Source organism: Lasioglossum baleicum, chromosome 5 (assembly GCF_051020765.1).
Source record: "Lasioglossum baleicum chromosome 5, iyLasBale1, whole genome shotgun sequence".
Classification (NCBI taxonomy): domain Eukaryota; kingdom Metazoa; phylum Arthropoda; class Insecta; order Hymenoptera; family Halictidae; genus Lasioglossum; species Lasioglossum baleicum.
Window position 1 is genome coordinate 8749069 of NC_134933.1, and position 12663 is coordinate 8761731.

The window sequence follows — 12663 nt, forward strand, 5'->3', positions numbered from 1 at the left end:
TTGAGACGCCACACTAAAAATTGCTATATTATTATTCAGGATATTTTCTACATTAAATTTGGTTGTATAATTGAATAAATTACTAAATGTTTAATTATTGTATGACTCGGACTGGATCAGTTTAATTGAAACGATAGAAATCGTACAAGTAGAATGGAAATATTCTGGGCGTTTACATGGATAATTTTGATTTTGCATAAAAATCCGCGGTCATTGGGTAGAAATGTCGGTTTACTTCGATTGGCTAGGGAGAGATAGATTTTTGCGTGGAAAATCAGAGACGAAAATGCAGCAACTGTTGTCTGGTTTGTCACGGGCTGTGGAACGCGTTCCATCGTCATGATTCACGGGCGATGCATTTAATCGGCGTCTTTCTCTTCTTTTGTTTCTCGCGCTGCCTGTGTAGACTATAATGAAAGACAAATGGATGAACATGGGGTACGACGACGACGAGTTGAAACCGTACTTAGAACCCGAACCCGATTATAAAGACCACAAGAGGATAGGTGAGTCTGCCAGTATGTACATAACACTTACTACTTATTGTTTTTACATATGTAAATGTACCGTTGCATCGTTTGCGACCACCAACGCGCCGCATCGCCATTCGCTGGTAGTGCCATCGAATCGTCCGAGGGTGGTGGTCGTAAATCGAACGATTCTCGATACACCTCGAGAGATATAAGTCGTTGGTGCAACAATAAGCGGAGGTGTCCTCCTGTTTAGTCGGGTAGCTTCGGTGACACCTGTCGCCCTAACTGTGGCGGGATTAACCCTAACCGATACGGTAAATCGTAATTTAACCAAAAGGTGTCTCCGAGTAGGTGTTCCTCCTTTTTTACTGCACGGCAATACCCACCCAAGGCTTATTCTGAATAACCCTTTAGTTTACTATGTACCCTTGTTTACCGTACATCCCTCTTGTCTTCAGGGCCGTGGCGAACTATTTTCACGCCTCCGGGCCGGGGGCACAACGCTAATGGACTGCCATTATGCTTGCGCCCTTAGGCTGCCACTAAACTTCGAACTCCTCCAAGTTTGAACCAGTTCGAGCACGATCTTATTGTTCCGAAGTTGCCGTTCGAACTCTCCAATATTTTCAACTGTGTTCTATTATTCTTATCGATCCTCCTCTCCTCTGTTTCACACGTTTCACTGGAACAAATAGGCTGCGGATTCTCTGAACTTATCACGAAAATGGATTATTCAAATTATTTGGAATGCACTTTCATGTGGAGTGATTGTTCCAGTAGTCAGCCATTCAAAGCTCAGTAGTCAGCTATCTTAATCGTTGTTATTGTTAATACACTACTTTCTCAATTTTTCACGCGAGAACACATGCAGCTGTAAATTCAAAGTGAGAAATAGGCTGACCATTGTGCTAGATATAATTGTTAGTAGATATCCCTTATTTTTAAGTAATTTATCTTTTGGACGGCTGACTGCCGGGATAGTGCACCCTAACTTCTGTTTCTTACAATCGATTCGGATTCTTGGAATTGCGATTGATTTTTATTTCCCACAAATATCCGCAGTCTTTCGATTATTTGGAATATCGCAAAAATTCAAGAAAGAATATGGAACATTTTTGAGCCCGAGGATGACTGCTCGATACAGGTTCTGCATTGCGATTTCGCCCTCTCGCAGACCAAACTCGCCGTGTCACAAATTAAAAGTTCTCCCATTTAGCACAGATCAAGTTTTATCAAATAAACATAAAATATTGATTTGACGTATACGTAGATTCGTCTATAATGGCTGACTTTGAGAAACGGCGAATTTAATTTGCACGAAGGCGAATAAGACTTTCAAAAGAGTTACTTCGAAGTTCAAAATGGTGAATATAATTGCACAAAACGATTAACATAAAGTGTAAAGCCTGTAGCGGGCTGTTTGAAAACGTTCGATCGGCAGAAAAAAGTAGAATAGAAGTAGAAAGTCGAGGAGTTCTTTAAAACGAAGGTTTCTACATGTTTGTTCGGCACGGTTCTGTCCATCGTAGATGAGATAGCGGAGCGCATGAGTTCGTGTTGACGTAGTCGCATGACGCGTCACGCCGACATTCTTAGTGGTTGTGACTATGCCGCTACGCCTGTTTGTTTTAGAGGCCCTGGCTAGCATGGGGTATACGAGAAACCAGATAGAGGACTCACTGGAACAGGCCAAGTACGATGACGCGTTCGCCACGTACTTACTCTTAGGAAGAAAGACCACCGATGTGAGTAGAATCCGAGCCAGTAGCATCTATATCCAGTTGCTGGCCCCTGGGGGCTAGAAGGCTTCGAGAAAAAATATGGCCCCGAGTCGACGTCATCCGAGGAAACGAGAACCGCATCGACGAAGAAGCTACATCTTTGCGATTCTTCCGCTTTGGCTCCGACTCGGGGCCAACTGGGGCCACGGGTTCAACGTCTCTGATCCGAGCGAATTAGGGCTCTCGCTGTTGCTCGATAATTCTTCACCCTTCTCTCCTGTAACTGAACTCGGATACCCTACAATTGCATTAGAGTGGCGAGACACTGCAGATTTCGACGAGTACAGTGCTCAGATCATAAGTTGCTGAACGTCTAAAAATTGTATTAACACATCCGATAATTTAGAACGTCTGAAAATTTTGTGTTTTACAATTCTTGAAATGATAAACATGCTTCTGTTGGAAACGACTGAATAGATTTCTCGAGTGCAAGTTCGGACGACGAAGAGCACTGGTAGCTGCATGCAGTTTTTGAAGGGAATGTCGAGTCGCAGCGAGTGGGAGCTCTAGAGCGAAGCTATGGGGGATGTCGGCAAGGGGGATGATCGAGCGAAGGTAAAGGAACGGCGAAGCCAATTAATACTAATTGAATCGTCTGGGTTCACAGCCGGAATCGGACGGTTCGCGGTCAGGCAGCTCGTTGTCGCTGCGCAACATTCCGCCGCAGGCGGGCTCAGGTGGAGGCGGGGGCGGAGGAAGCGGAGGAGGAACGGGCGGCGCCGTACAAAGCCCATCGCACAGAGGTGTTCACAGAAGTATTTCCGCTAGCAATCCAAAACCCAGTAGACGGGTTTCGACCGGTCTTGAAACACTTCGTAAGTGGATCGTCCTATATCCTACAACTAAAATCTTACCGAGCATAGAATGCCTCGTGATCAAACGCCAGCATCAAAATCAACGCAATTATGTTCCCACTAACAAGATCAACCCCGATAAAGCGAAGATTATGCCGTTAGTACAGCTGACAAAAATCTCGAGAACTATGAAAGGTGTTTCTAAAACAATTTGACATGCACAAACGTCTGTAATGAAATCAATATAATTAATGCAGGGGGTAGCAAAAGGTACATAGCAACTATACCAACCGGTAAAGTAAAGGTTATGTCACTGGTACAGCTAGAAAACAATTGAGAAACAAGAACCAATTGCGGTTCTCTCCCTTTCGTTTAAAAAAATCGTGACAACCATATAACAAACCCACTAACTTCGCAAATACAACACAAACAAACTGCACCGATGAAATCAATGTGATTAACATTCGGGGGGTAGCAGAAGATTCGCATTAACTCCTCCAACCGGTAAAGTAAAGATTACGCTACTGGTTCACCTGATAAAATTCAAGGAAAACCCTCCCAGCGCATTAAAACACGAAGAGCACGGTAAAGATCAATGTAATTAACGTAGGGGTTAGCAAAAGGTTCAGGCTAGCAAGACCAGCACGAGGATTATGCTACTGGGTACGTCTGAAATGAATTCAGTCCGTGAGTTTGTTTGAATGCACTGTGTTGGTTCCCGTAGACATAGCCCAGGGCAGTGCTCGTTCCCCATGATTGGTATATCTAGGACCTAGATTCTAGGTGGTCGACGCACCGTCTCCGGAGCAACGACGCTTCGCGTAGTTAGGAGAGCGAGAACGTTGGTAAGCTGGTGTTGTTCGGTTGATCGCATTCGAGTTTACCTCGTCAGGTGGAACGTCGAGCCCAGGGAACGCGACGAACCATAATCACGCGACAGCGACCACCGGGGGAACGGTGACAGGAGGAACAGGCGGTAGCAATTTCAAGAGACAGAACACCGTGGACGCGGCCACCATGAAGGAGAACAGCGCTCGAGTGTCAGCGAGCCGACCCTCGGCACCCAAAAACAGTCCAGGCCAATTAGACACCAGTGAGTTGATCCTAGATTTTTCGTTGATCCTAGTTCGATCCTCTGTCACGAACCCCGGAATCACGATCCCCGTCCATTTCCGTTACCGTTGCCGTCGTTCGCTTCTAGAATATAAGTTTAAGGCTTAGCAAAGTTCTTTACGTGCGCTTTTGGAATTTGGGTTGCTGTGTCTTAAATCTTGTCCACGTTTCGATCGACTCGTGATTACATTATGTTTACACGTCTTCTTTGTATCTCGCGGTGTACGCGGCTCATTTTCATCCGACCACGGTCTGTCCATCGTGACTAGACTGCAGACTTTTATACTCTTTTCTTAATAATTTCGGTCAGTTGAAGTCAGTATATTTAAATTGTGTTGAAATGCTTCTACTGTTTTCAATTTGACATATTTTTATAATAAATGTATAAAGTCCGCAGTCCAATCATGATCCCGTGTGCTCATCGCAATATGGGTTGAACCGAGAACATTGTTATTTCCCGCTGAACCATAGTTGGACGACTGGTCTTTCGTTTTTTAATTAGTGGAATTGTTTGAACGTTTGGGTGAAATAGAACACTGTAGGGACATTGGAATAATCTAAAAGGATTGTTCTATTATTCCTTCATTGTTCTATTACACATTTTCTTTTTTCATAATTATTTGATAATTAAGCAATTCGGTTGCCAGTTTTGCGATGACGTACCGCGCTCACGCACCCCTCACCCCTTGTGTAGCGAATGCAGGGTCATTTTGACCCACCCGTAGCCCTAGATGTTACCATACTTTATTTATTTATGCGATATATGTAGAACGTATGCTAGCATCAAATTTTAAGCACAGTTCTGTTTTGCAATACACTCGCACAATAGAACACTTCATTGTACATCGAAATGACTTTGCACGCGTCTGCATTCGTTCCAAATCATCTCGTCCAAAGGGTAATCCAAAGTTATAAGTAGTCTGCGTATCTTTATACGAATATGTATTTTGGATTTGCAAATTTTCAATTTCATTCGAACAATTTCTTCTTTCAAAAAATTCGAAAAGTCACTAACATGAAAATAGAGAAAGATTGCGTTAACTCCCGATGATAGAAATTCTTTTATCATCGATATGGATCATTTTTAATCATTGGACAAAAAAGTGAAACTTCCATGGGTCTCCTTATCGCTCCGATTGCAAGGCAATTTTTGGGAATTCAAACTTGTTTATTCAGTTTATTCAGAAACGTTCCTTGATCTGCACGATGCTGGAGTATCTTTATTCATTCAATAGAAATTCATGTTCGTACATTGGCCATTTGTTCCGTTTCTTGTTAAATTCTACATCGAATTTTTAATATGAGATCTGAACTGTAAGATGTCAACAATGACACAGGCTTCTAATAGAAGTAGCACTCAGGAAAATAAATTAACAATCGTGCAGCTTAACTGTCCACTCGACAGGTGATCCTAGTTTAACGTTATCAGACTATTACGTCCAAGACAGTATTTACCGTGTATCAGTTTAAGGAGGCCCCTTGGAGCACACGTTACAGTATCGCTTCTAAAAAAAAAAACGCGTAAGACGCAGCAGTCTAGTTATAAGCCATCGAAATAACAAAATCACGGTGCAGTTTCAGCGTCGGGTCTGCTCGCTCTTTCTCCGTGGCATGGTTCTAACTTGGAACGAGAGAACTCGAGTCCTCTTGGCCTCGTAGAAAGAAGCGGATCAGACGTTCCCCTCAGGTGTCCTTCAACCGTAGTCCCTCCTTTACCCGACAGCATAATCGTTGCAAAAACCGCCTGCGTTATCATTTAAAAAAAAAAAAAAAATAACGATCAGACCAAACAAACAATCATATCAAACAAGTACGCTGCTTTGTTTTGTGTTGAACTATATCTAATGAGGCTTGCAGTGACAATGTTCATTCTAGGCGTGGGTACAAGTCCCGGTGGTAGGGGATGGGCAGGCAAGAGCAACACGATGAATGCAGGGGCAGGTGCTGGTCGGCCTCTCACCTCACCTGCCCCTGGTTCTGTTGGTCGACGTAGCACCATCTCCTATGATCAAGCGAAAACGTCCTCCTCGTCCACCGAACGAACCAACGATGCACCCAGGTACAGTGACTCAACTAATCACTTCTATACGTATCTCTCGTTCTATCTGTCTCTCTATACATTATACAGTAGTGCACGGTTCAATTTACATAGGAATCTGCACGGTTAAATTTACACTCCACTCTTCTTCGAATGTTTAGTGTCCCGAGCTCGGCGAAGTTACGTGGCAAGGATGGAGACAATGAACATGGAACAAAGAAAATTTCATTTCCAAGTATTTCTGTGGTTGTCAGGAAAAACGCTGCATGTCACAATTTCAAAAAATTTGAGTTTGTGCATTAATTAAGCTTTATAGTATAGGATTTACGTATTTACCAGAAAAAAGCTATGAAAATAAATTCGAAAGGCTCAACAAAATAATGCGATTTAACCGACGTCCTATGTCAACCATTAGTGAGCGGAACTTTAAACGGCAATATATCGAAAGTGAAAGTATGTGACATGCGGCGTTCTTCCTGACAACCACAGATTTGTCGCTCTACTTTTACGATCGTAGCACCGACGAATGGCTGAGATTTTTTCCGATTAAAACGAGTCCAAACGCGAAACGAATCGGACTAATTTTACCGATCTACCGCGGTTCGACTTGTACGAGTGCCGTAGTGGGGGTAGATCGAGCAGCTCGTTAATAATCTCGGCTATCCATTGATACTACAATTATAAACGTAAGACGACAATAACCGAAAATGAAATTCCCTTTGTCGTGTGTTCATTCTGCTCCCCTTGAAATACCGAATCTCGACGTTCCCTAACTGCTGCCGCCTGAAGTGATGTAAATTTAACCGTGCACTACTGTAGTTTTCGTTTATATATTGAACAGAGCGTCGATTATTACATTCCGCTCGACACGGCTGAGAAAATCGCACGAACACCGACCCGGTGCTCTCTGTTCTATCTCGGCGATGCGTGGACACTGAATTTTGCAGATTCTCGAACGTCGACCGGTGGAAAATACAATTAGAAATATTGATCGGCAAAATTGCGGGACACTGAGAGACGATTCGTTACTTTTGCAGATGCTAGAAGGTCTATCAGGAAGATTATCATGATTTCTTAGTTTCCTTGAAGTCATGCTAATCAATGCACACAATCAGTAGATTAAATACGAACAAGAAATAAGTGCATTTGTTGAGATTAATGTAGACAGTTTGTATTTTCACCTGTCGTTTATAATAATTTCAAATGTGTCTCGGTTATTGTCGAACAGTGTGCCATTTCTCGCATCAGCGTCGACAATAATAGTAAGATGAATAGAGCGATCCAGTGTCCGCGCCGTCGAGCCGATATTTACTCGTTTCCTCGTCTCGATGCGCACAAAGTATGAATAAAAAGAAAAAAGAAAAGTTCGGTCCGTAATTGGTTGTTCTTCCCCCGAAGTTTCTTGTTTGACTAAACTGTTGTTCAATTGTCACCGACTAACCGTAGGCGATCGATTGCTCGTACGGCAAACAATACTAAACCAATGTAAACGAACGTTTTCTCTCACACCACGATCCGGTCTTTAGACATATTATACATACATATATATATATACCTATACATGTATAACAACAAGAATCTGTCGTTAAGCCCCCCTCTTCAGGCAGTTGATTTGTTTGTTGTTTGTTGCTCTAGCATGTTTGGCTGCTGCCTGCCAGTCGTTCGTTTTTTCAGACCACTTTCTTTATTGGCTTGACAGATGTTTTTTAACCGATACAAGAATAGATCTAATCCAGACAAAGTGTATACAATTTACTGTACACACAAATACAGTTTCTCGCTTGCTAATAACCGTCGATATTCATACCGAGTCTCTGTCTCACAGTGTCACATATCTCTCTATCTCTCTTTCTCTCTCACACACATGACTTGTCGTTCTTTGTCTTTTGTTTACATACGTAAATACATACTAGATTTGCAGAGCGTATGCGCATAGAAACAACCATTAACATCATTCATCATACATGTGTCTCATTCTTATAATATTTTAGCGTCGTGTTTCTGTTCCTCTCGACATCGACACGGTGCACAATCCTGACTGCTGAGACTCCTCCCGGCAGGACCCGTGGTCACGTTTACGTCCTCTCCGATGTCCCACGGCACGCCGTTCCCTCCGTAGCGTCGCTGATAACTAGAGAACGGATTTTATGCATTTATGACGAGAATGAGTAGGTGTGATTCGAAACAGTGAAAACATTAGAAGAGTTTCAAAATATAGTAGGACCTCGATTAACGGGATCCCGATTACATACAAATATACGTTTAAATATGATTATATTATAAAGGGACATCAATTTTCAAAATTAAGAAATTTATTTTGGAATATTTTGGAATACGTTTTAATTATTTTCTTGGGCAGCGCCCGCTCTAGCGGTTACGTCGCTCCGGACAAACAGACAAATTGCCGCCCCTTAAGAATATATATATTTTTAAAATAAAGGTATATATTTTTTATTTTCAATAAAAATCTAACCATTTTATTTAAATTTTAATAAAAGCAAATTTTCTATTAATTGGGTATTTAACACATCAATATTTTTGAAACACTTACAGCCAAAATGGCGCCCCCAAATTTTGGCAACCCGGACATTTGTCCGCCCCTAGAGCGGACCCTCTTTGCTTCGGGTCTCGACTATCTCCATCGGGTTTTAACGCTAAACCTACCACTGCCGGGCAAATGACCGGTTTTATATTTTTCATATTACTATTATTGAAATTATGAAGTTGCTTACATGGAAATTGACTCGATAAATTTCTTTATCCAAGCACACATTGTGATAAAAATTTCACGAAATCTAAATAAACATTTTCATGAGCTAAAACATATTAATCGCTTTTAGTGCTCGGTAGGTTTAGTGTTGATTTATCTGGGCTGTTTGCCTCCCGATCAAGCCGGTAAATCGAGGTCCTACTAATTTTTATTAAACGTACTAAGAAAGAAAATTTTTACTTTACATAAAGATCTGCTGTCAACTGATAACTAGACTGCGAATCTTTATGCAAAATAAAAGATGTTAGGATTGATCGCAGGACACAGGAGCCAAATAAAAACTGTATTCTTCTTTTAATTATCCTATTAAGCCGAAACTGCTACATTGCTGCCCATAAATATGTTTGTACGTGCCCGTTTTTGTCACGAATGCATAAAATCCGCAGTCTATTAATAACATACAGAAGACCAACCACGGTGGTTACATTTCTTTGCAAAATTGAATTTCCTCCAAGAATGTAGGCTGACATTTTCTTCGCGAATAGAAAGGATGTGCTATTACGGCTCGACGCAGCGCGACGTTACGGAGAGAAATCCGTACCACCATCCTGCTCCCAGAATTCTCGGTGAAAAACGAAGTTTCGCTGTTCGGTACCGCTATCCCGGGAATCTCGTCAAGAATTCGGTCGCGCCACGCGAAAAAGAAGTATCATTTTGTTTCTTTTTTTTCTTCTTCTTCTTCTTCTTCTTCTTCTGACTGTTGTTCCAAAGAATTCGGAATCGCGAGAGAGTCGGCCGCGCTCCGTTGATCGGAGCGTCCGTCGATGGCTCGCGTGTAGAAAGGATTATGGGGCCGGAACATGGCAGTTTGTTGACTAGTTTTGTGCGCAGCATGGGCGAGGGCACTAGACCGACACGGGGTCACACCAAGTCTGCGAGCATCAGCGCAGGTCACCGATCCTCGAGTGGCGTACCCCCCAGCGACCATTCACTACTGGACCCTCAACCACGCAACGCCCACAACTCCTTACTCGCCACTGCTGACCCTCTTAGACAGAGGTACAGGTCCCCCAATGCCTTATCAGACACCTTATCGAACAAACGCGATCCTCCACTCGCCGGATACGCCGACGGTCTAACGTGCTACCAATCGATACCCTTTGCGGACGATCATCCTTCGAAAGCAGTCCTAGCAAGCTTAATCCTACAGTCTTCGGTTATTTACTGTGCTCGGACAATTCTTAGTTGGCAATGTTAACCCTCGCATACATAAATGGTAAGGTGGAGTCTCTTAGACCTCTTAGGCCTCGTTTTTAATAAATTTGGGATAAAGAATAACACAGGATAAAAAGTAAACAAACAGATTTAATTTTAATTTTAATTCAATATATAAATTCTTTTCACAAATCTGAAGCTGGGGTCTCTGAGACCCTACGTTACCTTGCGAAGGTTAACAATTCGATTCTCGTCGATTCGACGTTCGTCCGCAAACGGTTCAATTTTGTATTTCATTGTTTTACACGAAGATCCACAGTTATTCTTAATATTCAGTTCATAATCTGTCCGCGCTTACGGTTTCGGTAATATCTAACTCTACACTGCTGAGATTCTGCGACAAAATTCTAGAACATTTCAACCCTTGCGTAGCCAACCAGGTCTTTCAACAAGTTGTTAATGTTCCTCTAAAAATATGACAAAATTTCATCGAAGGTCCACTCTTTGCTGGCTTATATATTCATTTATAGTCTTTAAATGAAAATTTGTGCAAATATGTTAAATACAAAAGGTTTCAAATAATCTATGTATTGTGGTTGGCTGCATAAGGGTTAAACCAAAATACATTCATTGCTAGACTGTGGATCATTATGCAAAAATTGTCTGATTCGATTACAAGAAGGGGGAGTTATATAAACGTTGATGCCTTCTCTTAATCATTTTACCAAGCTGTACATAATGTACCAACCTGTTTCTTCTATTTTCAAAAATGCATAAAATCAAATTTATTTTATCAATTCAATTGTCAGTTATTGTCAATCGATATGTTCAATTGTCAAAAATGATTGGACCACTTCCTTCTAAGTAAATACATTAGAATACAGAAATACACTGCGCGTTAGACCCTCGGCGCAGCCGAGACTTATCGGAAAAGCATTTCTTTTCGTTCCTTCATTCGTTCGTTCATTGGTTAATTCGTTTATCCACTTTATTCCTGGGCCACTAACTCTCTTAGGGTAACTGGAATCGTTTGCTTCTTGTATGCGCGGCTCGTTGCATCATCTTCGAATCGACCTCGTAGGTTCCTCTAGGACAGTTTCTGGTCATTTATTCGAGACATTCCATCCGCCTTAAGTTTCGCCTCTAACTTGCATGACACCGCCTATCGTTGATTACTTTCTGTCCCTGTCACAACGCGTAGTTTCAACAACCCAGCGAGACAATCGAACAATCTCCGATTTAACATCAACAACGATATGCAAAGACGAAATTTCTGAAATTGCTTAACACGTTCAATGCGGGTCAGTTCTGGAACTGACAAACGGACCTAGCGATTTGCGCTGAAAATTTTTAAGAAAAAAATGTATTTATTTCATAAAAGTGATTTCCACAGGATTTCACAAAAAAAAAATAAAAATTAAATTTCGCGTTGGGGCGAGTTTTAGATCGTCACAAACGCATTGAAAGGTTAAGTCAGTTCCAGAACTGACTCGCATTGAACGTGTTAAGCAATTTCAGAAATTTCGTCTTTGCATATCGTAATGCATAACGCGATGCATGAACCTACCGAAAAATTAGAAGCGACTGCTTCGTGCTGCCCCATAAAATAACAAGATTCAATTTATTTAGATTTTCTTAATTGCTTAATTGCTCAGGATCGTTCACAGCTCTAATTAATGATTTTTAAAAATTTATTTTTGATGATATCTCGTGTAGACATATTAATCTTTCCGAAATCCTCAATGAAACAGCTAATTCAGTTAGTTTAACTGCCACAAATTAAGTACTTAAATGACAATTTGGATGCTCCCGGTGAAAATAAACTCAGTTAATTTGCAATTTTATGCGTCTCTATCGAAATGCAATTTTGTCCCGCTGGGTTGCTGAAGTGTCAGCGCATCGGCTTGGGTTCTCCCGATTATTTTCCGGTTTGTTCGTTCTGTTTTTTCTTTTTTCGTACATCGTTCTCGAACAGAAGAATCTCGACATACTGAACCGTCTAGATCCGGTTCAGAGGATCAGCCATTCAGACTACAGAACATTGAACGCAGCACAGCGTGTAATCGCGTTGCATTGATTTAGTAATCGCATGTATTACAAAAGTAGCGCACACCTCCGAGGATATTTGGAGGTTTAGAACGATCCGTGTAACCATAACGCTTGAACTTATGATAATACATTAACCATCATATTTTTGTTCTGTATACTAACCGAGATAATATACACGAACACGTTCGTGCACGGAGGAGGTCTAAGAGGACTCTGTTTGCGTGTAATTTTCTGTACGAAATTACACGAATCCTTTTCTTCTTTTCTTTTTCTTTTTTTAAATTGATCGTTTGTTCTTCTCTTCTTTGTAATAAAAATTAATTGATCGCACATCGATGCGTTTTATCGTCGAATCGATCAAGAGTATAAACGAGTAGCGTTTCAGCGAGCGTCACTGAAAATGAGGTTCTAATTTTACTCCATCGTTCATCTTCGGCGGAGCATGTGCAAACAAATGAATTGCATCGGTGCACACTTAGGGCTGATGGTT

At 41.6% G+C, this 12663-nt stretch overlaps 1 protein-coding gene across 8 annotated transcripts in view; it reads left to right on the forward strand.

Annotated features, from left to right (window-relative positions):
• The window catches only part of LOC143208839 (serine/threonine-protein kinase MARK2-like), a 47996-nt gene that overhangs the window by 11170 nt on the left and 24163 nt on the right, over positions 1-12663 (forward strand). For 4 of the 8 annotated variants that reach the window (XM_076423678.1, XM_076423681.1, XM_076423685.1 and 1 more), the window contains exons 6-11: positions 407-518; positions 2106-2218; positions 2862-3069; positions 3941-4141; positions 6019-6220; positions 9801-9968. In XM_076423678.1, the coding sequence (XP_076279793.1) occupies positions 407-518; positions 2106-2218; positions 2862-3069; positions 3941-4141; positions 6019-6220; positions 9801-9968 (1004 nt within the window). The remainder of the gene's footprint in view (positions 1-406; positions 519-2105; positions 2219-2861; positions 3070-3940; positions 4142-6018; positions 6221-9800; positions 9969-12663) is intronic. The other 4 variants (XM_076423680.1, XM_076423679.1, XM_076423682.1 and 1 more) reach the window with 4 other exon arrangements.